Source organism: Danio aesculapii, chromosome 25, assembly GCF_903798145.1.
Source record: "Danio aesculapii chromosome 25, fDanAes4.1, whole genome shotgun sequence".
Lineage (NCBI taxonomy): Eukaryota > Metazoa > Chordata > Actinopteri > Cypriniformes > Danionidae > Danio > Danio aesculapii.
In genome coordinates, this window is record NC_079459.1 from 18,964,740 (window position 1) to 18,991,059 (window position 26,320).

General features: G+C 34.9%; 1 protein-coding gene across 1 annotated transcript; it reads right to left on the minus strand.

Moving 5' to 3' along the window:
• Positions 1-1,200: 1,200 nt before the first annotated feature.
• On the minus strand, positions 1,201-25,550 carry prr5a (proline rich 5a (renal)). Its single transcript, XM_056451874.1, has 10 exons — positions 25,325-25,550; positions 18,355-18,538; positions 16,449-16,559; positions 15,520-15,600; positions 13,065-13,113; positions 12,929-12,986; positions 12,700-12,791; positions 9,606-9,746; positions 9,266-9,404; positions 1,201-5,954 (listed from the first exon to the last, which is right to left on the minus strand). The coding sequence occupies exons 2-10, from the start codon at positions 18,516-18,518 to the stop codon at positions 5,428-5,430; spliced, it is 1,362 nt and encodes a 453-aa protein (XP_056307849.1). The 5' UTR covers positions 18,519-18,538; positions 25,325-25,550; the 3' UTR covers positions 1,201-5,427.
• Between the last annotated feature and the right edge of the window lie 770 nt (positions 25,551-26,320).

Here is a 26,320-nt window from a genome sequence, read left to right on the forward strand (position 1 = left end):
ACATTTATAAGTTATTATGTGAAGAAATGAAATTTCATTGTATTTCATAATGTCATGAAAAAACAGTCAGCTCATAATTTACAGTAATTTAGAATTAATTTGAATTTACATAAAACGCATGTTTGCCATGATGTTATGTTTGGCGTATTATTTCAAAAAGAAATTTTGTTTGTGAAGCAAACAGTTAGGTGGTAAATATACTATATATATATATATATATATATATATATATATATATATATATATATATATATATAATATATAAATTATTTATAAATATTCGGATATTTAGGGCATTAAACGTTCTTACATCGAACCAAATGTGCTAAACAAATGGGTTCACCGGTTCAGTGAGTCGGCGAGTCAAGTAATTCCAGAATCGCTCTCACATGATTCTTGAAAGAATCATTTTCTGAAGCACTTCAGCTGAATTTTGAAAATGTTCGGTTCAATAGAACGAATCGACTCAGCAATCGAATCTTGCTTTTGCCTCAGGTGGTCAAAATAAACGTTATCGAACAAAAATATTGAATTAAAGGGTGTTTTTCACGGTTCCTTCAAATGTAAACCTGTTTATTCTTAAGGAATCAACATTTTCCGTAAGTTTGTGTTGGTTTCTGTAAAACATGCGTCAAATAAATGTATTATTTAAAGGACATCTAATATATTAATAAAACCTATTGAAGGTTTCAGTGTTTTATATATTTAGTGTATTCTTACCTACAATCACCTCTGATTAGCTATTGATGATACGTCAAATTACACATCTAATTTTACTTTTAAGATGTATGTAGATACAAACACATAATTTACAGGAAATAAAGTCTTTTGGTCTTCTTGATCCGCAGTTTCAGACTGTTGAATGACTGCTTGCATAGACTGACAGGCGCGATTATACATCGAAAATGGCATGAACCATTATAGGTGTGGTGAAAAGTATATTTACATTTTAATATCTTAATTATTAATATTATTTAAGATACAGATCAGACCAACCTATTTAAAGGAAAGACCCCCCCATGCATCTGGATTTGATTTCCTTCAGGGGGGATCAAGCGTTAATAAGCAGTGTCAAACCAACCCCCCTGCTCCCCGTCCCCCGCCCCCCAGTAATCTGCACCCTGTTTCAGCTCTATCAAGCACAGAATCACCGAACCATTTTAAAAGGTAGCAGCAGACATACGTTCTTTGAAACACTCGTAAACATGAAGCATAAAAGTATTTTACTACAAATTCAGTTTTGTTGAGGTTGTCCACAGCAGCACACATGAAAGCTGATAACAAATTCAGTATGAAACAAAGTACAGACTTCATATATGACAGTGCAAGGTATTAAAGTACCACTGTAAACGTTTTAAATGTCTAAAAATGTTGCCTGTGTAAAAATCTATGCAAGATATGCTCAAATTACTCCTATAAAACTACAGAGAAACTGATCAATTTATAACCCAAGTCAAAAAGATTCCATACATAATAATTACAAACAAAAATCACAAAAATCCTCTTTAAAGTACCTTTTTTTACACAATTGGATTTTTAAGCTTTCAATTTCATATTCTTGAATATACATTTTCCAATTATGCCCATTAAATTATCTCCTAAATTTAAAAAGAATATTTTAAATACACCATTTTATATAAAAATCACATTATAAAAAATCTTGTTATTGCCAGTAAGCCAACTTTCATATTCCAGTTACATCTAACATAACCTCTCTCTATTTAAGCTATGTCAACTAACTAACTAAAAGGGAATTTTTGTTAACACATTCAATCAGCAAACCCTGTTCCCTCACTGGCAGCTCATTATCATCACATAAAAGCATGAAAAAAAAGTACAACGTTCAAAAAGTACAACGTTCTGCACTGTTTTATCCTTAGCGCAACTAATAGAGAATCATTTCATTATATACCATTAAGAGTGCAGCTCAGATTTTCAATGATTTAAAGCACTAAATGTAGTTCGTTTAAAGCCCTATGATAATAAATAGTGCACAAACGCGACAAAAATGGAAGCAATATTTCTACATTTAGTGATTCTGTCGCCTCTGCACATTACGTTACGTGAAGCTCACTTAAAGTGCGGTCAAATTGGTGAATTCCTGCGAGCCACTTTCAGACCAAAATCAGCATAGGACTGCGAGGCGGGAATCGAACTCAGGTCGCCGTGAGCACCGGAGTGCATGTGTCGACGCACTACTCACTACACCACTGGCGCCAAGCAAAATGTTTAATTTGGATTAACACGCAGCAAATTACATTGCGTAAAGTTAAAATTGTCACAATAGCTACAATCTGAAGTGCACTAGCCTATATTGTCTTGAAAATATTCAAAATGTATTTATTAACATTACTAGTTTTTCTGTAGATTGCAGCACACGACAAAGAGTGTTAAATCGGTAGTCATTAGCTACGCCCGAAATCATATGCTTCTATACTATAATAGTTCACTAAAAACAATAAATGCGAGCCGAGTAGTAGGTCCGATTTTATAGAATTAGAAAAGCAGTATGCGAGAAGTACCCAGATGACCTACTACTTCCGGCGAGATTCTGAAGTGTGCATCTGATGCATGCTATGCTATCCCATGATGCACCGCGAGAGAATTCATAAATGGGAGTGAAGCGACGCTACTCAAGCGGGTAAAATTATCGTGACAAAATGGCAGATTTAGTACGTCCGAGTTCCTACTCGCATTCATACTGTATAGAACGTACTTTTCTAATGGCCGAGTAGTACGTTTAAATTTAAATGCAGTACCTACTGAGTAGTAGGCGGTTTCGGACGCAGCCACAGACTTCATAGTAGCTATATGAGAAAGTGCGTCATTTTCCGTTGTCTTTATAGCTGCGTGGTACACGTGTACATTAACTCATATTAATATGAAAATTGTACTGCAATTGCAGATCCCATTAAAGAAATGCAATCTGAAGTACATACAAATTGACGTTAATCTTTATCAATGGTATCAAACTGGACAGCAGCCAAAACAATGGCAGTATGTCAACGTTGAATGGGTCACATGACTGCTTCGCGTGACGATGCACTATAGTTTATAGACAAAAGCCTGTTTTCAGTCTGCGCCAACAGGAAATAATGTTATTTAAAGGATTTTTTGAAAAGCTCTGGATTTGTAAACAAAATGGCCATCTCAGTGTGGACAGAAAGCTAAAACAGAGGGGAAAAATATGCGTTGTTAAACATATTACTGGAAATTAAAGATGTTTTGGGTTATTTCTTTGAAACTGGCTGTAGTAATCAAGAAAATGCTAAATAACACCTTGAGTAAATTTTTGAGTCACTGAAAAGTATCTGAAAAGACCGACGAACTGTCTAAGCCCCACCTCTGCCTCATTTTTATGCAAACACAATGAGGAATGTACTGCGTCATGCACATATATTGTGTAAAATAATAATAATTGTGACACCATAGGGTGACTAGTTTTCTCATAGTTGAATACAGGGCGGACAAATGGCATAGATTCTCTGTGTTATTTTACTTTCTGCTGAAAGGCTTTGTTGAGGTAAATATAAAGTTAAGGTGATTTTAAAAACAGAGTGATCAATTATATGAGACTCAGTAAACTTTAGGAAATTGTATGTTTTCTCTCAACATATCTTCTATTATCTATTCATGTTATCCAGCTATAACTATAGCAAATCACTTTTCTAACCGGCGAATCTATGCTCTCAATTATGATTAGTTTCCATTGAGCGGTACAGTACAATATGGTACATATTTATTTCACTTCTACTGTCAAAAGTGACAAAATAGCATACCGTACTGCTTCTTTGTGACCCTTTTCATCTAGCACAACAGTATGATACCAAAAGGGTGGAGCTAGACACGCTGCTAAACGCTATTGGTTTACAGAAAATCATCACCTGCGTGAGCAACAAGCCAGGGGAATAGCAACACAGGAAGCTTCATTTTTAAATACGAACCCAAAACACAACACCGTAATAACACACTGATGGCACGGAGCAATTAACAATGGTTGATCCAAACTCAAACAAACTCGTCTTCTTGGGTCAACCAGCCACATGCCAAGCAAGAAGAGGATTTGCTGTATGTCCTCTATTGTTGTTTATGGGGCTGTTGAAATGTCGCATGTAAACATGTGGAAAGCGCAAGTCGCGCTGCTTCCTCTCTATATTTGTGCGCAATTGGTACTCATCTACATTTGAAATAATGAACTTGACGCGATTTGTGAATGGCCAGAATGCCTTTCTTCTTGATGCCAGAGAAATAATGACAATAAAATAAATCACAACTTCTGGCAAACATCACACTCAATAAGTAAGGGTCGAGAAAAATTACTGTAGGCCTGATCAGGGTGACCAGTAACTAGGCCCACATGGAATCTGCACGCGCAGAAATCTGCAGATTTTTAGCCCATCATTGAGTCTATTTATTTACTTGTGTAAACGTTTGTACATTTATATTTATTCAGTTTAAAATTAATTTCAAAAATATTATTGACAAATGTTAAAAATGTTCATATGATTTATGTACAATACAGTTTGTAAAGTAATATTTTATGTCTTTTAGTAGATATATTATAAAAGAGACTTGCTTTGTTTACCTAATAAGTGGATCTAACTTATTATTTTTTATTCAATATATTAAGTATTAAGTTACGATACTCCCAAAAGCATTCCTCATAAATTTTTTACCAAATTCTTTAAAGAAATAGCCAAAAATGTCCATAGAGTCTGTCTGGCCCTACCCATAACGAATCGTACTGTACCACACCGCTCATTGGAAATGAGGCATTACTGAAGATGGACGAAACTGCAACTTCACACACGCCAATTTGAAAATGTGACTGGATGGTCACTTTGTTCTTCAAAGTATACTATCACATGACTGACTACCATTAATTAGGCTGTTTTTTAGATGACGATGACTACTACTAGTACTCAGCAATGAAGAATTAAATATGGAACAAAACTAGATGCTTTTATAATAAGTCTAGACACTAAAAACAGAGCTGAAATACAGGACTCCTCTGGAAAAAAAATAGGACACCTCGTCAATTCTAGCCTACAACCAACATTGCCAAATCTTTTGTGAAATTTCTAATTGCAATATATAATATTTTGCTCGCAAAAATTCACCAAATAGAGGTAAATCTAACCACCCATTTAAACACAAAGCGAGAGACAATAAACTGCGTAATAATAATTAAATGAAGACATTCGACATCAATAGTCGTCTATGAAAAAACTATGTAGAAAATTTCAAAAATTCATCCACAGGGTTTAGAACGTTATGAGAAAGATCACTTTAAATCGAGTCCTCTCCCCATTAAAGCAGCCTTAATGTTTTTGCGCAAAGCTGGAATAAAAATTCCAGTAAAAAACAAACACGAAACAGCTACTTCACAGAAAATAGTGGTAGATCATAATCATGGATTCGTCACAATCAGCTCGTTTTCCTGCTCGTTCCAAAAGAATCGGAGCGGCAGTGGGAAAAATCGATGAAGATTCCTTCGGGATCCGATTCCAGTGAATCCAGTCCTTGCATTACAATCGTCTCCGGACTGGAGGAGCAACTCGGGGGCGATGAAACCACCTTTTCCGATTCGGATGATGCAATCTGGGCGTCTGGAGCGTGTAGACACCCTGTGGAAGTGTGGATGAACACGGGTGGAGAAATAAGTGAGGGTTGTCCCACGGCTCCTCGCATCATGAGGTCGTGATCGAGTGAGAGTCTGGGGGTGGAGCTGGTCTCAATTCCCACAGATAGGGCCGAATAGCCCTGGTGCTCTATACAGGAAGTAACATCACATGCTGAGTGGCGCCGGATGCCCACGCTCCCAACTGAGCTCACTTCAGAGTCATACTCGGCCACGGGTGTCAGCATGGGGATGTTGTAACTTTTGGAGCGAACTACTGGGTTAGTGGACGGCAGATCTGCAGATTTGGACCAGCAATACTGCAAACGCCGCTCTGGAAAGAGTTGCAAGACATTATTGATTATTATTATTTTTTTGAACATTTAGTTGTAGTAGTTTAGTTCTAAATGCTAAATGAATTCTTGCAAGATGTTTAAAGTGGTAGTTAATCTGTTTTTTTGTAAAACCTTTACATATTATTAAATTTTGCACACTTTTGTATTGGTACCTTTTAATTCATTGATTGGAATTCATGAGATTAATCATAATAATTGTATTTTTTTACAGCCCATGTTATTTAACAGTAAGAAAAGCTAATATTAAAGGGCGTCTGTGGGGTTATAAAATGTCTTAAATTTCAAAAACAAAATTTTAGGCCTTAAAAAGTTGGGCTGAAATATTGTCCTGTGGGTGGCCATGGCCATGTAAAGTTACCCAATAAAGCTAACACCCATCCAATCACAACAATCCATCTCGATAAAACTTAACAAAACTTTATTTTATGACTCTTATTTACCAACATGGTTAATTATCTTCCTTACAATAACATTTGTTTTCAAATTCTCCATGTATTTATCAAGCGGCAACCTTCTGCTCTCCCTCGTGAATTAATACAGTAGTAACTGAAACTGCAATTCATCGAAATTCTGCTAGGCCTGGCTCCATAATAGAGCAGATTTCTATTGAGCCCACTGTTAAAATGGCCAACTTTACAACAGAAAAAAAGGTGTTTACAGCCTGGTACAAAGAACGATTTTGGTTCATATAGCTAATATTACCCTTCATGTAAACTGTGAGGGGGTGAATTTTTTTATAACTCATCCGTTTCATTTACATTAAGTTATATTAAGTCTGCATAATTAAGGGCGTGGCCACTTGAGTCACAGCTAGGTCTCGCTGGTTGCTGTCTCGTCACTTCAGCTGATTCCGGCTGATTAGCTGCTGAACTCACCATATACATGTGTGGCTTTACACAGTCAATTGCTTTTTGGAATTTTTTCTTACAATTATCAGATGATATGGCATGCTGTGTGCACTTAATTGTGCTCACAAACCATTCAAATTGCCTCTATTTCCCAGGTGAGTGAAATTATATACTTATCTTCCATATCTATAAATGTATTTGTTTTATTTAAGATCATTTATATTTTTCTTTAGACCTGTAATGCATTACAGAATGTGACAGATTGATTAGCTGTAGGCTCTAGAACAGTCATCTGAAACATTGTCATACAGTGTTATGCCTGGATTTCATCAATAGCTTTGCATTTATTAACACAGACTATATTTAAAGTGTTGGAAAGTATTATGCGTGTTCCTCCTGTAGAAACGAATCATAATAACAATGTTTAGTGGCTCAATGTATTGCAACAGTGTACAACCAAGCACATGTGGTCAGAACACAAACGAGTCGCAGGTAATTAAGTATTAAGCATTTCTCCTAAGGAAAAGCCAGTCAAATCAAAATGCTAGGAAACGTCAGTAGCTCCACTCACTCTCCGCCTCTTTGCCCTTATTTGGTCACCCCCGGTTGGAGTGATGATGCACGAACAAAATGGCAAAGGTTGGCCACGCCCACTTGCGGCTTCATTTACGGCCTTCAGAAAACTATGGGTGATGTCACGGATACTACGTCCATATATTTTACAGTCTATGGTATTTATAGACTATATAGGCTTGTTTTAACACATTATATAAATATGTGGCCAAGAAATAATTAATTAGATTTATTTTAATGGGGCAAGTAAAAATCTTCTCCACTGGCCCAACTGGGTCATTAAAAGTAATCCTTAGCATTTAGCCCAGTACAAGTCTAAAATTTCAAATTTCATTCATTGTTGTTGGCTTTCAACTTTAAAATGAAAAAATAAATAGTTTTAAATAAACGTTTCAATGTCACATGACCAGAAGAGTTTATTTACTTTCTGTTCACAAATTTCATGAAACAATTTACCCTTCGCTAAGCCACACCCAAAATCCGCCACACACCAATTGTGTCTTAGCAACCGTAGCTACGCACAGAATCTCTGTCAAGCTTTCGAGCGAGGGAAACAAGCCAGAGCGTTGGGCATATGGATTGTGCAAATCTGATACCCGGTATCCTAAAAGTTTGAATGAGATGGTGGAATTTTTCCCTTTCCAAAACCTAAAACCCAAGGGGAGAAATGCCAGCGTGGATGAAGCCATGTGGGGGCCGTAAAAGCCGCCCAATCCAGTCATACTTCCATCTGTTTCAAGCTACGAATATTTGGATTACATATCAACAGAACAAAATGGAGATATGATCACAACCGCAGCTGTTTTTTTTAGTAATTTATAACCCCCATGTCCATGTCAGAGGTACAATTCCCCAATGTTTTTGCCGGTCTTTTGGAGATTTAGTCATTGGATATCGTGTTAGTGTCTGCTTTTATATTTGCTGTCGGATTAATATTTGCCGGTAGGGAAAATCCAATTGTTCACTTCTGCTATTTATACTTTGATTAGTATAAAAATAGTATAAAAAAATCACATGCTGGCAGTTATAGATACTGTACATTGTTATGGGTCAATGATGCTAATATTTGGCATAAATCCATCAATTTCCCCTTTCTGGCCTTTTATTTCTGTGAAGAAATTATGTAGAAGCCCATGCGTGTTTCCTCGTCAGTTAGTAACTCTATTTCATTGCACAACAATAGTCTATCAGGCTTTTTAGGCTAAAAATAGAGAAATCACGGTTTAATTTGTTATTATTAGATTATTTTTAAATTTGCTGTGCATAAACTAAGCTGTTGAATGATTAGCGTATGAGGCGGCTAGGCTTTAGCTTCAATTTTGATTAAATTATTTTCTAATCGGTCGCCTATTATGTGGTGAATATCCCCCTGTAATGCACACTGCAGTCTCTTTTTTGTCTGGCTTTCTCAGATATCTCACCTGTTCACCAAAAATGAATAATTATATACACCTGATAATGTCTGACACCGCCGCATACATACTGTATTGCAATAGACGTGCCAGGCACAAAAGCTTGACAGACGTTACAACAGTAACTGAGGAGGGTGGGGCTTAGCGAAGACCATGCTGTTTATGCTGTTCAGTATATAAACCTAATACAACCAAAAGAAGTAAAATGACATTTTGTGATTAAATTGGATAAGAATTCATCTTTGCTACATATAATACTATCCTTTTAAACTTTATATATTCTAAAATCGTGCAAATGACTTTAAACGGCTTCAAGTAAATAAACTTTTTTTTTATATTTTTAGTAATAAAAAACAGGTTTAACAGGTTAAAACTAATATATCCAAAGTAAAGTATATGTCATTTCTGTATTAAAATATGCTATATTGTATATCCAAAGTGCTGCTCCTCTCTCACCAATAAAGCAGGAGCAGTGAGAAGCTCCACACTCGTGTGAACACAGTCCTTGTGTGCCCAGATATGGCGACACCACCTTCTGAAGGAGAGACTCCAGCTTCAGGTACTCTTCGCTCACACCTTTAGACTCGTGAACCCCCTGTAAGATGTAAAGATGACACATTTTTGACTTCATCCTTTTTTTGAAACAACAATTATAGTCATTTAACTTGAGATGCACAAAGCTTATGAGTAATGTCTCACACAGTATGACGCGACTGCTGCAAAGACAGGTCATGTAGTGACTATGCTATGATTTTTGGGTGTAGCTTGTGACAGAACGGCTGGAATTTTTTGATACCTGTAATACCAGAAGCATCTGGATGATGGAGGGTGGGACCCGGGCTCGTGGTCTGGACAGAGCCTCGTCCAGCTTCATGTTAAGGGTGATGGTGTTTCGGAAGTGCAGCAGGGCCAGTTGACGCACTGACGGCTCCTTCCCCTGAACATTAACATCGCACACACATTCAGTCTTAATGGATTTATAGTTTACGGTAATATTCTAATTGTTGTTTGAGCAATATGTGAGCTGATATCATTCACGATGGCCCCGTTTACACTGCCAGTTAAATGTCACCCAATTCCGATTTTTTACTCATATGTGATACAGATAGGATCCGTTCAATGACCATGTAAACCAAAACGCACGCATTCGGATATTCAGAGATCGGTTTCAGGCCTCCTTCATATGTGGAAATAAATCAAGATATGTGACAATGCGACTGTCATGTAAGATCGTATTTATTGAGGCATTCCGTTTTGTACGTCATTAAACTGTGGACAATGTGATTCTTCTCAGTGGTTTAATGACGTACAAGGAAAAGCGTGTGTGTGCTCATTCTAAAATTTTGCACCCACTGCTCCTCATTAAAGCCCGCCACAATTTTCTCCCACCAGACCTGAGATCTCTCTCGTACCCACAAATTCCTCTGAATGGTGGAGGACACCATATAAAAACCATAGGCGCAAGCTGCGACGACGGCCCTTTCCATCCTCCTCCACCTCAAAATCATTTTAAAGGAGTGGTTCACTATGATATCATATTTTAAACTTTAGTAGATATGAATGTAGCTGTGTAAACATAAACAGCATCTCTGAATGTGAGACGCTCAAAGTTCAATGCAAAGAGAGACCTTGGTTTTTACAGAGTTAACTTAGCAAAGCCTACAATGAATGAATTTTGGGGACTACAAAAAAATACTCCCGGGCCTGTGAGATCACAAACGTACTTTTACCGCGCACACACACTGTGCAGCTAAGGGGCGTTGCCAGAGGTGCTGTAATGTTACAGCAGAGGGAGCTGAAATGTCGTCCAAACGCTGCTATTTCCACAAAGCCTCTTCTGTTTCTGTATTTGGGCTTCCAAATGACACGACACAAAGACAGAAGTGCTTACAGTTCAATATTAATTATGTTCCAGAGAATTATAAAATACATAGCAAGCATGATTTGACAAAACACAGCTTCCAGAATCTCTCCCTGTTCAGTGTTGGATTCGGTTAAAATTTCCTCAACGAAGGAGCAGCTCCAACAAGCAGAAGCTGTAGCCTGTGAGTTTTTATTAAAAGTAATCATGACATGTACAGTGTCTAGCCTTAACGGTATGTTGTCGCAGAGATGTAAACAATGGGAAATGCTGTTTGGCACCGCTAACAATTTAGCTACAAATTCATATTTTTCAGTCAAACTGCTGTAAACACACACACACACACACACACACACACACACACACACACACACACACACACACACACACACACTCTTCACCAGCGCGTGCGTGTCTCTCTATTAGCAGCTTTTCCGTGCATTCTACATCTCCTATAATGAACTCGCAAAAGATATTTGAACTATTCATATTACTTACACATACATATTCTAAATATATGTGAAAGACGTCGTGTAACGCATTGAGTTAAAAAAATACAGGAGAGCTCGCCTAACTCGTGTAGCAGCAGAAAAATAATGCAAGGCTCACACAGGTCGCATTCCACATCTTGTGCTTTATTCTTCTGCCAAAAGTGTCACTGTCTATTACAGAACAATAACTTAATCCGAGCATCAGAGAAAAATAAAAATAAACATCGGTCCTGCGCACATGTGCTTCTCGTACACACGTGTCTACAGACAGTTCACACACATACATACACACACACAATGGCGATCTCTCTTAAAGGAGTCACACCCCATTTTCACTCGTTACAGACACATGTCAGATTTTGTTTTAGAGAGCGGCCATGAGGTTGACTGACTGTTTACACAGCACAAAAACGCGTGCTTGTACAGGCGTGACGTGGAGCCGATCCACGAATCACAGCACATTATGACAGATGACCAATCAGAGCCTCTTGAGGACAGGCTTTTCAGAGGAACTAGGGAATATTACTGTCGTTTTCATGTTAGCTGAGTTGCTGCATTTAATCAAAGTGAGATTTATGAAAAAATAACGTGATTTCCTTCAAGTGAAACATGAGCACACATTGCTTTGCATCTTATAAACACAACCAAGCCTTAAAATTACATTCTAGACCACCCCTTTAAAGTTGGGCGAACTTTGCATATTTCGCAGCGGTAAAAGCAAGACAATTTCTTCCATTGTGGCTATTGTGGCACAGATGCTAGAACCCGCCTTTACGCATACGCGACGTCGTAAACTGAATGGCAAGTGTAAACATGAATCAGATATGGGTCACAAGAACGAGTAAACGAACAGCCAAAAAAATCAGATATAGGCAACAAATCGGAATTGGGCATCAAGACCTGACAGTGTAAACGTGGCCTCTGTCACTCCCTTTGCAAAACAAATGTCAAATTTAATAAATCAAAGGACTGAATGTGTGATGAAGTTTACTATAATGCAGTTTTAATGGTTATGAAAGCAAAAAAAGTAAAGGCTTTTGCTGTATAACATGTTATAGATGACTAATATAATTTAAGCAAGTGTTATTTGTCCAATAATCTGCATGCGAGCGAATCCTACAGTAGCTCAAACAAACAAAAATTTGACACAACATTGCTAGTTTCTATAACAACAGTTTATATAACAAAAATAGTTCAGAATATTTACAAATCACACCGTGTGACCGTATGTGTGAACGGGTTAATTCTGGAACTTTTTTTGATGATCTAGTTCTGGTTAAGTGTTTATATGGTTTATACTTTAACAACAACACAGGGTTGAATTCACAACTTCATAAGTGGGAAGTCCAGCATTTCTGATAGCACGTAAAGACCCCATATGACAGGCATATGTTGTCATCTATTAATGGTTTTTATGTTACATTTATTTAAACCAAAAATACCACGATACTAATGTTTGGTCAATTCCAGATATCTAGTTCACACGACTGCTGTACCTGCTGTCTATCAGCTTATTTCACAGTATGACTGGACTGTACCTGGACGGGGTGAAAGATGGCTTGAAGCATGGTGAGAACATCACAAAAGAAAAAGTCCCATGTCTCAGCCAGAGAGTCCAGTAACTTCTGACCTATTTTTTTTTTATCCAGAAGAAGAAGAAAAAAAAAGGTGTCTGCATTGTTTGTGAAATACTGTATAATGCTGAAATTGTATAAATAAAAGGTACAATTGTATCAGAATGTGTTGTTTTTAAAATAGAAGAAATACCTTCATAAAACCTTATTTTGTCCCGTAAAATGACCATGCCTTTAGTTAAAAGTTGATTCTGATAATAAAAAAACATAGAGGAAATTACTTTATTTACAATTAACAAACACATCAGACATATCAGAACAAATCTCACCTGAAGATACTCTGTAAAGAACGAGCCCAGCTCAGTTTTTAATAGCTGCCTGAAGAAAAAGAGAGAAATTACAGACAAATTTTTCACAACAAGCATTTGATTTGAAATTATTGACAGTGCTCAGCATAATTGAGCACACCTCATTTTGAAAATGAATATTTTTATGAATTTCTCAGTGAATATGGGTTATATCTATGTATCTATCTATCTATCTATCTATCTATCTATCTATCTATCTATCTATCTATCTATATATATATATATATATATATATATATATATATATATATATATATATATATATATATATATATATATTGGTGCATTTAAACTAAAATTGTTTCTTAAACAGATATATTTACTAAAATATTATTTTAGGCACAGAACATCCTTAGAAAATGAAAGATAGGACATTTCAATAATACAATAAAAATTACAAACTACAACATTTCAACAAAATTGTATATATTTTTTGTTTCTCTTGATATTTGCTATTTTTATTTAGTATTTTTAAACCATTACGGTAAACTATTTTGCTAAATTAGCTCCAGATTTGGCTTCAGTACTGACTAATCTAATGTATATGCACAAATTTAATATTGTAAAGCTTCCTATAGAAAATATTAATTTAAATGAGAGATTTGTGGGGGTGCACTTGTATATGCTGAGCACTGTACATATGTACATGTAGTTCTCACAAATAGGTAAAACAGTACTATTGTGTAATATATTGCAATAAATGATTACAAGTATTTAAATTGCTTTTCTATTTCAGTGCTTTACAGTGTTTCACATTAATTACAATTAAAAATGAAAGAAACAGTATTTACTTGAAATAATGTAAAAATCTTTTATGTAATTCCAAAAATATACATTTTTTCTATGCTTTTCTTAAATTTTATTAAAATTTGAATAATAATGATGTTTATTATATATATATATATATATATACACACACACATATACATATATAATTATACACAATGTGTATAACGTGTATGGGCCGACGCTAAATATACCAAACTGTATTACATTTAAGTTGCCATGTCCGCAAAAAAAATATAGAAAAAAAATACTTTAATCGTATCAGTGATTATATATATATATATTTATATTTATATATATATATATATTTATATTTATATATATATATATATATATATATATATATATATATATATATATATATATATATATATATATATATATATATATATATATATATATATATATATATATATATATATATATATATATATAACATTTGACAATGTACTGAAACAATCTCATTTATAACACAATGAATATATATATATATATATATATATATATCGGTCAACATCTAAAAGAAAATGTGTTTTAGGGTTTCATGACCTCTTAAAAATCTGATTTATTCACATTTAATTGAAACATTGAATTTTAGTTTAGCTTTTTTGTAGCTCAGCAATTAAACAAATAAACAAACAAACAAAAGATTATGTAAAATTATAAATGACAGTCGATTTCTGTTTTGAGGGATTCGCCCCAACCTTCCCCATCATTTGTCTATCTATTCTCTGATTGGTTGGCGGGTCAAATCAAAGGTTACCAAGGGCCCTAGTTTGGCATCTGTGATTTAAACAAAACAGATTTTGAAATTGAAAGATAATACAATTAAATTCAAGCAAAATATTGCAAAAAAAATTACAACCTAAAAAATTTCAACTAAATTCTTAAATGTTTTGCTTCTCTTGATTTTTTTCCTCTTTTTTTAAAATTTGTATTTAATATTTTTCTCTAACATATAAAATTGGCTGTACTAGTTTTTGAACCGTTATCGTAAGTTATTTGTTAGATTAGCTCCAGATTTGGCTTCAGTACTGACTAATCTAATGTATATGCACAAATATAAAATTGTAAGGTTCCTATTAAAGATATGAATTTGATATGAAAAGATAGATTTGTGAGGAGTGTAATTATATATGCTGAGCACTGTATATCAAAGCACAAACAATATATTATAATACTAATATATATATATATATATATAGAAATAAATAAATAAATAAATATATACACAGTTCTGGCATAAACCTAAGCATTACTTTATTTAAAATAAGGTTTCAAATATTAGGAAGTAAAATAGACTTGCTGTAACAATAATAAGGGGGAAAACATACTTAATTAGGATAAAAAAAATATCAAATATAGCTCCTTATATTTTGGGGTGAAATACGTTTTTTTTTTTTTTGCGGTTGTTATTGCTTCACAATTTTAATAGTTACGTAACAGCAAACTGAAACCATGCGTCCTCTGACAACTGTTCAGTCCTGATAATGTGATCCTCAGACATTTTACATTTTAGACACTGCTGCACACAGACAACTTTATTATACTACAATTAATTATTCACAAAACCTACTATCCATTTTTAATGAAAATAAACATAAGCTCAGTCTCTTGTTTTTTTACTCACCTCACGCCTTCGTTGAGTGTATAGAGTTCATTGTCTGCCAGTCCTTTCTTTTGAAAAACAGCAATAACTGCGTTGTGAATGCTGCAATAAAATGACGGACACAGATGTTTATGACATGCAAATAAAACACATGTAAGCCTGTTCTGTGTGCCATTTTTTTAATAAGATCACTTTTTCCAAACAGATGCATTTTAATTAATTAAGTATGAAAAGCAAAGAGGATACCAAACAAACAAGAGTAAAACAACACAGATGCATTACAGTAAAGATTAAAGAAATATGATTAAAATAATATACCAATGTAAAAACAAAACAAAAACAAATCAGCTTAAAAATAGTCTAAATTTGTTTCCAATTAATAAAATAATATTATTAAAATAAATATGTAAAATATTAAGTAAAATAAAATACGTAAAAATTATGTTAAATAAAACATACGTTGAAAAATGATTGTTTTTTAAAAATTATAATTTTAGTGAGTAAACTAAAAACGTATTAATATTTTCTATTTTATGCTTTATATACTATAATTATGTACTATATAGGATAAAATTTTATATTTTATATTAACTGGCATACAATGAACACAAATTAATAAAACAATATTATATTTACTATAATTGTACAACATCAACAATATAATAATAATAATAATAATAATAATAATAATAATAATAATAATAATAATAATAATAATAATAATAATAATAATAACATGTTTTAAGTAATATAAAATATATATTATTTATAGGGGAGAAAAGAAACTGAATTAAGTAATTTAGCAAAAAACTATATCAAATATGACTTATTACTATTAAAATATACTTTTCTATAGTACTGCTTTGGATGTGAAAAACAGCCCAGTTTAGTGACAATCATAAATGTGCATCTCTGTTATGAAATAAGCTGCCTATTAAACACCCACTAACCTGTTCCATGTGGCGTTTGGACCTGATCCTCTCTCCTCCAGTGAAGCCTTCTCATTTTTGCCCAGCTGACTCAGATTTGGAGAACTGACCAACTTCAGCCGGTACAGAGTCCTCATGGTGCAAAGAGAGCAATAAACACACGTACAGTACAGTTAGTCTAGAGCGACAACAACAACAACAACAAGTGAGAGAAGAGGAGGAGCTTGACAGATGCAGATGGAGGAAACTACAGTTTTATTGTTGAGCAATCAATTTCCTTCCTCCTGACATTACATTTCCATCCTTTCCTCACTCACTCATTCTCTCTCTGTAAAACGCATACATGCACACACACACACACACACAAGGATACATTGATCTTGTTTAATGGTTATGCAACACAAAAACTCCCTTTTCTTTCTCACTCCCCGTGCAAGGGAGTGACAGGCGGCGGCTCCTGTTCAGTGTGAGCTGCTGAACATCAAAATCATGAGCTTTGTTTCATTGTTGGTTGTACTAAAACTGAACGTTGCAGAGATATATATTTATAATATAATTTATATAAAACCATACAATACAATTTATTTATATAATATTTAGGTAAAACAGTATACTTAGTATTATGTTCATATAGTCAAACAATTTGTGTATATTTATTTAGATTGAACTATTTAATGCATTTATAATAGAAAATACAATAGAACAAATATATACAGTTGCGGTCAGAATTATTAACCCCCGTTTATTTTTTTCCATGGTTTCTGTTTAATGGAGAGAAGATTTTTTCAACATTTCTAAACATAGTAGTTTTAATAACTCATTTCTAATAACTGATTCCTTTTATCTTTGCCATGATGACAGTAAATATTTTACTAGATATTTTTTAAGATTTTTGTTTATTTGTTTATATGTATATTGTTCATATATATACACATACATACATATATACACATACATACATATATACATATATATACACATACATACATATATACATACATATACACACACATATACACATATATATATATATATATATATATATATATATATATATATATATATATAGTCTCAATTATAATTTATCATGTTGCAAGTGTTTTTTGAGGCCCTTATATTTGATTATTCAATTACTGTACACCGGAATACAGTTCAACTCATTGGAAAACAATAAAATGCTGTTTATTTAATTTGTATCTTTTTATTTATTGAATGTCTCTACGCTTGTAGATTGTTTTTTATATTTTAAGCATATGTACTCCGCTACAGAATCGTCCCAATCAATCTAAAATTATTCAAATACAAATAATTATTCAACTCTTGAAGTTAAGTTCTATACATATCACAATATATAATCGCAGATTAAAATCTTTTTGTATTTATATATAGAGATAATAATTATACACAGTTCACAACAAATATTATGTAAATACAAACCTTTATATTGTATGCGATTAATCTGCCCAGCATATAACATTTACTTATAATAATAATAATAATAATAATAATAATAATAATAATAATAATGCAATAATAAATGATAACAGTATTTTGCTTGCATATTCTTACATAAAAAAAATCAATAAATCTATTAGCTTTCATAGCGTGTATCATGTATGGCACTGACAGTTGTCTATTGATTTTAGCCTGGAAAAATTTGATCCATTTCCCCCAGCTCCTGTCAACACTCATTGATCTGACATTCATTTCAACTCCTTCTGGTTCCGGGAAATGAGTCAGTTTTTCATCACAAACACAAACAGGGTCTCCTCAACAGTTGGTCACACTGGTATATTTCTGAATGTGGCTTGTTTAGGGTAGAAGTTAACAAAGGAAACCACAGGACATCACAAACAAATAACAGGATGTGAGTATGTATAGGCGGATGTGAATGTGTTAATGGCTCCGTTCGCAACATCTGCTGTACCTCCTGAATGGATGACTGCTTCCATCCATGTGAAGGCGGTGCGGCAGAGGGAACAGGCTGGAGAAGCTGAAGGAGGAGGAGGATCTAGAGGAGGGTCGATCGCTGTGGCCTCCGCTCAAGTTCTCCAGCATTGTTATCCAAAGGCTGCCAGATCCTCTTTTCATTCAGAACATCTCTGTTGCTTCTGATAACACAAATAAAGCAAGGAGGAGACATAATGAGCAGTGTGTTAAAGCAGGATTGTAACTGTCAGACAGATTGAACTGATTTCCAGGGAGCTTGACCTGCTAAATTATACCAAAAACAATAAGGTAATATAAATATACATTTAACCCACACCCCATCCCCAATGGTTTTGTGCTGAAAAAATATTGAGTTGTCAGTCTGAATCCGACACATTTCGGCCATGTGTTTCTATAAATTAAGATTTCCCTGCCTTTTTCATGGAAAAAAAACTCTCTGTCCACATGAAAACACAAAAGCTGTTTGCATGTCGAGGGCATGCCGAGCCAATAGGTGGCGATAAAAGCTTTTTATGCTGGGCTCACACCAAACACTGAATTAAGTATTTGTATGCGTACATTGCATACAAGTCAAAACAAATTAATTGATACGTATTATGGTTCCATGGTGCGAGCGACTCAGAATATGTGATACATTTGCTGTGAACATGTGGAATTCACAATCGAATCGTCTGCGTTTGGTGTGAACCTAGCCATGTTGGCCAATCAAAAAAGACAAAACAGTGCGCATGCTCGTGTCATGAGGCAAAAACACTGATTGTAGTGTCCACATGATCACACTGTACCCAAAATTTTGCAAAATCTTCAACCAAGCCTTTTTAGAAAGTTTCAGTTTCAGTCGTCTGATATGGCATTTTCGTGTAGACAAATGGCCAAACCGCATTAAAAAAAACTGATTTTGAAAATCCCTGTTTGTGTGGACAGGGCCTTACTCCGGATTTGCCGCTCAGTGCTGCGTCATGGCGCACACATAACAATTTGAAGTATCGCACACCAGACACAAATTCAAACTTTATTTTATATGAAATTATTTAGATGGCGCGGCAGAAATATGAACAGTGTCCTGAGTCATAGCTGGGCGCCGCGGACAGCCACGACTTGCGGCGCCGGCGTGGGTACTAGGGCAGCATGATTAATCGAAAAAAGATCGCGATTTTGATTCGACCCCCCACACGATCTTAATTCAGCATCTCTACGATTCAGCCAATTATATTTTCATTTTCGGGAGAAGCGTAAAGACGGTCACACAAGTCTCCACGTTGTTTTAATACGTTAAAAGTGTCACAAACTATATTTATAAGGTATAATTTACCCAAAAATGTGATTTCTGTCTAAATGTAATGATGTACTCGTGGCTGCGAAATCGAGCATGAGCTGACACACTGTTTGTTTACTACTAAGAGGATGCATGCGTGCTCGCGAATGATGTATACTTTAGTGAACAGAACCTGCAAAGGCTGTGAATAACAAGTAATTAAGTTGTAAATAAAGTTCAGCTTGTTGCACAGAGCGATCGTTTGGAAGCCACGCGGGAAGTATGATTTCCATGTATGTTTTTTTTTCCTCAATGTGACAGCAGCAGCCATGACATGAGCGCACTCGCCAGTTAAAGTGAAACCGGCGAGCACATCATTTAAATGATCATATCGCATATTAGAGTTAGATTAGATAACTACTCTAGCCTAAATAATGCTGAATATAATGCACGAGGGAATCTGATAATGACAAATGTCTGACTTTACCAGTGAAAGAAAATGGTCTAATAATGTTGTCAATGACAAATGGCAAGCATATGTCTCAAACATAATAATTCAACTTTAGAATTATGAATAGTTGTATTCTGATGTCATCACTTTACTGACATTAACGACCAGGACATATTTAACCACTTAAACTCCAGTGCTATTTTGGGATTTCCGCCTGGATTTTGCCTACCCAAATTTAAAAGCTTCCCAAATCCACATGCAGAGGTGTAAATGCAAAAATTTGGTATCATTTTAAAGAAAACCCTTTGAATTTTCATAAAACACTATTGAAAGTGTTAAAATAACTGTATATGTTGTCTGTGTTATAATAAACACCTAAAAAAGAGGTGCTTTTTGTATTTTTTTTTTATAAACTCAAATTTGAAAGTGTATCTTTTAGGTTCTGTGTGGTCTAGGTTGCTGTAATTAATTTTGGTGGTTCCTGCACATGTCTGTAATCATAGGAAAAAAGAAAAATGTCTCTACCATAATCTATGCAAAAGTTATTGCATTCCAACTGATGAGAGGTGCTATACAAGCCACAGGGACCGATCATTGTTTTCATATTTCACTATTCTTTTGTTTGATCAAACATAATTCACTGTGTTTGGATCACTTCAGACATATAAAAAGAATACTTATGCACATCACCTCAAAAACAGAGGAGAAATGGCCCTGAAGCCCACTGCATAAGGTAAGAGATGACAGCTGTCTGTGCTATCTGGGGCTGCTTATTGATCATAAATGTATTGTTTTCACTTCTGCGCCATGGAAACACCGCGATTCATTCGACAACTGTTTGATATTAGAATATAATTCAGTAAAAAGAACCGTATAGGCACCGACAAAGGCTTTCATTTGAGCTATAACTTGTACATGTGTCATATATGAACCATATGAAAAATATGAAAATGAACCAATGTTCAATACCCAGCTCGGGTATCCAAAATACTGTGTATTTAAGTGTAAATAACCTTTGTACAGTAGGATAAAAACCAAAGTGATGCATATGTGCATAAAATATAGCTTCTACACTTTCACACGAAACCACTTAGGGGGTCTGGTGCAATGCCAGCCCTTTAAATCTTAAAGAGCAAGTCAATGACAGCACAGAGTTTAACTGGTTAAAGTCTAGTCAAGTCCACCATTCCAAGTCTATATAAAATTTAGCATTTTAATCATCAGTAGACCTATATATAGGCCTAATAATATAACTGTTGTTTCACTATATGTTTGAGAATTAATAATCATAATAGCCTACTCATTTTAACCTTTATTTTACATATACAAAATCGTGATTCTCATTTTAGCCAGAATCGTGCAGCCGCCGAGCAGCGCATCTGGTGTGCGACCCTATAAAGGCTACTAATAGACAACGTAATCCTGGGTTTACACTAAGGCTGGGCAATTTGGCCTAAAATCAAAATCTCTATTAATAAAAGATTAATGAACGATTATTTTATTTATTTTATGTTTTTGACCTTATAGTTTACAAGTTACATATAGTGACAGGTTTTGTGATAGTAACATGTAGTTGTAACAGTTGTGATGTGTAACTACGTTTTTTTTTGAGAGGTGCGCGTGTATGTGAAGGCTGCGCTGGACTGTACGTGTGCGCTTGGCAGAATCATAAAAATATAAGAAGTATAAATAATAATATAATAAGCATAAATCAGCCTTAACAGAATGCGGTCATGTGACTCCACACATGGTAGGGAAAGTAACTGAAAAAATTGACTTGGAAAACTTTGATCGATTATAGGTTCTGAATGTCGATTTCAATTACCTTTCGATTAATCGCCCAGCCCTAATTTACACCAAACACTGAGCACCACATCACTTGCTCTAGTTTACTCATAGGATGTTTTTTCCTAACGTAATATTTTTGCTTGAGATCATTTATTTGAACTTGTGCCGTAGATGCAATTGAGATGAATTCTGCACTTTTGCAGCAAATGCGTCATCCATTCTAGGCATGGGCCAGTATAAGATTCTGACGGTATGATAACCTTGGACAAAAGTATCACGGTTTCACAATATTGTGATTACTACTCTTTAATATATTCTTTTTAAATGAGTAAAAAACTAAAACTTTTTTCCCTTTTGAACACAATATATTTTATTTTGAGAATAGACAGTGTCTATTGACAAATAAGAGCGTATTTTGATAATGTCGTGACTGAGTGTGGAATCATGGGAGTTGTGATCTTCATTACATTACAGAGCTATTTTATCATACTAAAAACAGTTTAGGATTCTGTTATGATGCTGCTCTGTGCAGTCTAATAAAACGCACAACATATTAAAGCATCTTTGGTGATTTTCTGTTTTCTATAAAACCTAACCAAAATTTGTTGAATGTTTGACCTCATTAGAATGAGGACACAGGACTCGGTCCGTGTTACTTGTTAAAATTGTTTATTTCACTAGAGTGAACATTCTTTGAAACATTTGGGATAATGGAAGTGCATAGGTCAGCAAAATATATCACAATGTTTTTTGAATATTGTAATGAAAAAATCTTAGATATTGTGCCTTTAAGCAGTAAACAGTAAATGTGATCTTTCATCATACATTTATTGGTCAAACAACCAGGTATGCAAACTTATCATCATTCAGGTAAATTCACCTTTTTACAGGTCTGTTGAAATAGCCAATCAGAGATTACTGTAGGTCAGAATCATCTTATTATTCTTCAAAATGCTATCAATTAATACACAAAAATTAATAAATTATATGTAATTTAATCTAACTAAAGCATGAATGGATGAAAAGCAAACTGCTGAAAAAGGTGACCTTCCACCCACCAAAGTAGGCATAAAACTGAAATTGTGATATCTTTTGACATCTTCAAAATGATTCTTGAATAAAAAAAGATTTGATTTGTCTTTCTAGAATTAACAGGATTGGTGCGGTTCACATTTTGCTGAACTCATGTGAGTGACAGGTTTTTTTGTTTGTTTTTTATAGCTTGAACTGATAAGAACATCAGAAAGTCCAAGAGTTCACAGATAAATCTTTAAAATGTCAATAATATACATAGTCATAAGAAAAAATATAATCACATATGCATACAAATAACTCATCATTAGACAGGAAGGGAAAATATAATTACTAAATTAAACAAACAAAATTACACAAATAAATGAAATTACAATGACACTTAAACAACCAAAGCAACTAAAATTGAGGAATCTTAGGTTTGTTTATTCTTAATAAGACGAAGTGATTTTAGGAAAATTAGCAAAGGGTGGGTAATAATTTGCGAATTTATGTTTGTGAATGAAAAATTTGCCATATAAAATATTTAAAAAAATTATAATGTGTTTCAGGGGTTTATCTTTTGGGTTATTATGATAAAAAATTATGTATTTTAGACAAAAGCAATTGGCAGAATCAAATATATGGAAATTGGACAATTAAAAACATACATACTAATATCTCCTCTGCTTGTTTGCAGAAGGAACAGGAGTTGTCAATGTCCAAACATTTAGAAATACTAGAATTTACTGGATAAATTTTATGTCAAATTTTATAATGCATTTCTTTTGCTTTGTTGGAAATGCAATATTTCTCAGGTAAAAGCCAGTCTATACACTCAACCAAGGACATCCAGTAAAACTTTCCGTTAGTAGAAATTTTCCTTTTAAATTGAAAAATTTGACGCACAAACCTATTGTTACACTTCTTATCTAACAGACTAACACATTCTAATAGCAAAGGAGAATATACACTGGGCTCCTTGGATTAAATCTAGAGTGACTTTTAACTAGGTGAACTAAACCGGGCGATATTGCTTTGTTAAATTCTTTAGGAGTTGGGACTGTGATATGTTATAAATTTTTCTAACGAAATAATATTTCCTGCATCATCAAACAAGCAAAGGATACAAGTAATATTATTTTAAAACCACCCTTGGAATAATACTGATTTGTTTCAGATTGTAATATCTCGGATGTGAGTGACAGGTTGCTCCACCCTCACGCCAGTGTACACGTCATAAAGAAAGGATTTTCTTTTTGTATGGCAAGAGGGGAAATTAATTTGATTAAACATTATGAGGGGCACATGGACATTCATCCATAATCGCTTGTAAGAAACACTGCGATGTTACTTCATATGAAATAACAAAACACCGTTTAAATAACGTCGGTTTATCCATTTGTTTACGAATCTGTCTGAATGGGGTCATTCGTTTGACAGCAGCACCAGCAGTTTCCATTTAATATTTTTTCAAAGATAAAGGTGGCCAACACAGTCTTTAAAACATTTCGTTTTGAACGAAATGAGGAGGTGTGTGTGCAAAAAATGTAATTATATTTTGGCAGAACTCTCCCTTTAAATTTTACAAACTCCCGCAATGATAGCACATGGCAAAAAACTCTAGAAAATTAGGTCGTATTATAACCAATTTGTACAAATATGAACTCTTTTTCACCGAAAATTCCGTAACGCCCGTCTCATTCATCTCGGTTGCCGTTAAATAACGGATCGATGTGCTTGTTTACGTTATTCATTCTCCATGTGTTCCTCAGCAACACAACACAGCTCGCGCCCCCTGCCGGGGCATCTAGAAAAGAGCATCGCAAAAGAAATAGGCTACTACAACAAAAGACTTGTCTTGCATCAGGCTGTCATCATTTGCCCACGCGGCCGTAAGAGCTTTTTCTAGGCTCCTAAAAGAACACAGACGCATCTCAACAGCCTCGACCTAAATACGTGACTTTGCTTTATGTTCCACTTTCCCTGAAGCATCGCGTCAGTTTCCCTTTGTTCGGTGAACGTGCCAGAACACGCGCCACGGTGTTTTACCGGAGCAGGAGGAGTCCATTTCCCTTTCTAAAGTGCAGACAGGTAAAACGACAACGTCTGGGTAAAACCCGAGAAGGATATCTGAGAGGAAAGGGCATCTCTTTCCACGCTGGACTGACCAATATCGCTTAAACGCACAGTAAACATAGTCAGTGATCAAACAATCCGCATCATTTTCAGTTGCTCACATATTCCATCAGTATTAGCTGTAAGTTATTCATGGCTGGATTGACGCACTGGGTACTCAATGTACCTTGTGGTGAACATGGCACGTTTGTTATTTATAAACACCGCAACAATGCACCATTCATCCGAGGGAAAACGAAACATTACATTAAACCCCGATTTATTTTCAGACTCCACGCAAACGGTAACAATCTTTGAACTCACCGTCATGTGCTCCGCGTGCAAAGTGAATGTGAGCAGTCGGAGATACTGAAGGAAGTTCAATGCGCGCGGATACAATAAAGATGATGGATTACACTTCGGGGGAAACTAATCCATACATGCGGATGTGGGCTGTGCGGGGTTAATGGATCATTCCTGTGGCATCCCCAATTCACGCCCCTCCTATTCGCTTCTTCCCGAGTTGCAGACTGTCTGACCAGACGCCAGTCCAGACTGTGGGCGCGTTCACGCCCAAACACGTGCGCGCGCGCCATTGTGCGAAGGGTCAAAATGTGCTTGAAATGAAACCAAAAAATGCTCATTTAAACTAGGGTCTCGTGGTTGATAAGCTCATCTTTAATAAAAGCGAAGGCAGGAAATGCTTTATGAGCTCAATGTTTAATGCTCAATCCATATTCAATCCAATCAGTGACTGCAGCCTGCAAATAGACTGCAATCTTTATTCGGATCCCGTATTTAGATTGAGATAATCCCTGCTGAGTTGACAGTGACAGGGATGTTCTTTTGCAAACCAATAAATAATCTTGAAGAGGTGGAGTATAGAATTCAAATAAATGTGTTTTAAATACAATTATCCATTAGAGGTCTTACATTATTACAGCAGTGTTTCTTCTCAATGTATTCCTCCATTCATTTTTTCCCCATAGGAATTTAAAGGGCACATATGATGAAAATCATCTTTTGTAAGCTGTTTGGAAAAAACTGTGTGGGTATAGTGTGTCCACAGTCAGATTGGGGTTATATAAAGACAATAAATCTCTTTTTTTAATTTCCTGATGTTAAAATAGGATCCAAATTCCTTCCATTTAGAGGCCCACCACAACGTGACATAGGAGTGCGGTTTTCCCCGCCCACCGAATTGATTGACAGCCGCATATTAACATGTCTCTGAAGTAACATTTATTACTACTATTATTACAGGGATTAAAAGATCTGTTATGCTCTCTGTGATCATCAATCATCATTAAATGTGATCAA

Bases quoted from the DNA above. Each gene is read 5' to 3' on its own strand.
- prr5a (XM_056451874.1), bottom strand. From the start codon at position 18,518: ATGAAAAGAGGATCTGGCAGCCTTTGGATAACAATGCTGGAGAACTTG. The intron at 12,792-12,928 runs GTATTTCTTCTA...AAAAAAAAATAG, and splicing joins CAAAATAAGGTTTTATGAAG to GTCAGAAGTTACTGGACTCT. The intron at 9,405-9,605 runs GTATCAAAAAAT...TACATCTTACAG, and splicing joins AGATGCTTCTGGTATTACAG to GGGGTTCACGAGTCTAAAGG.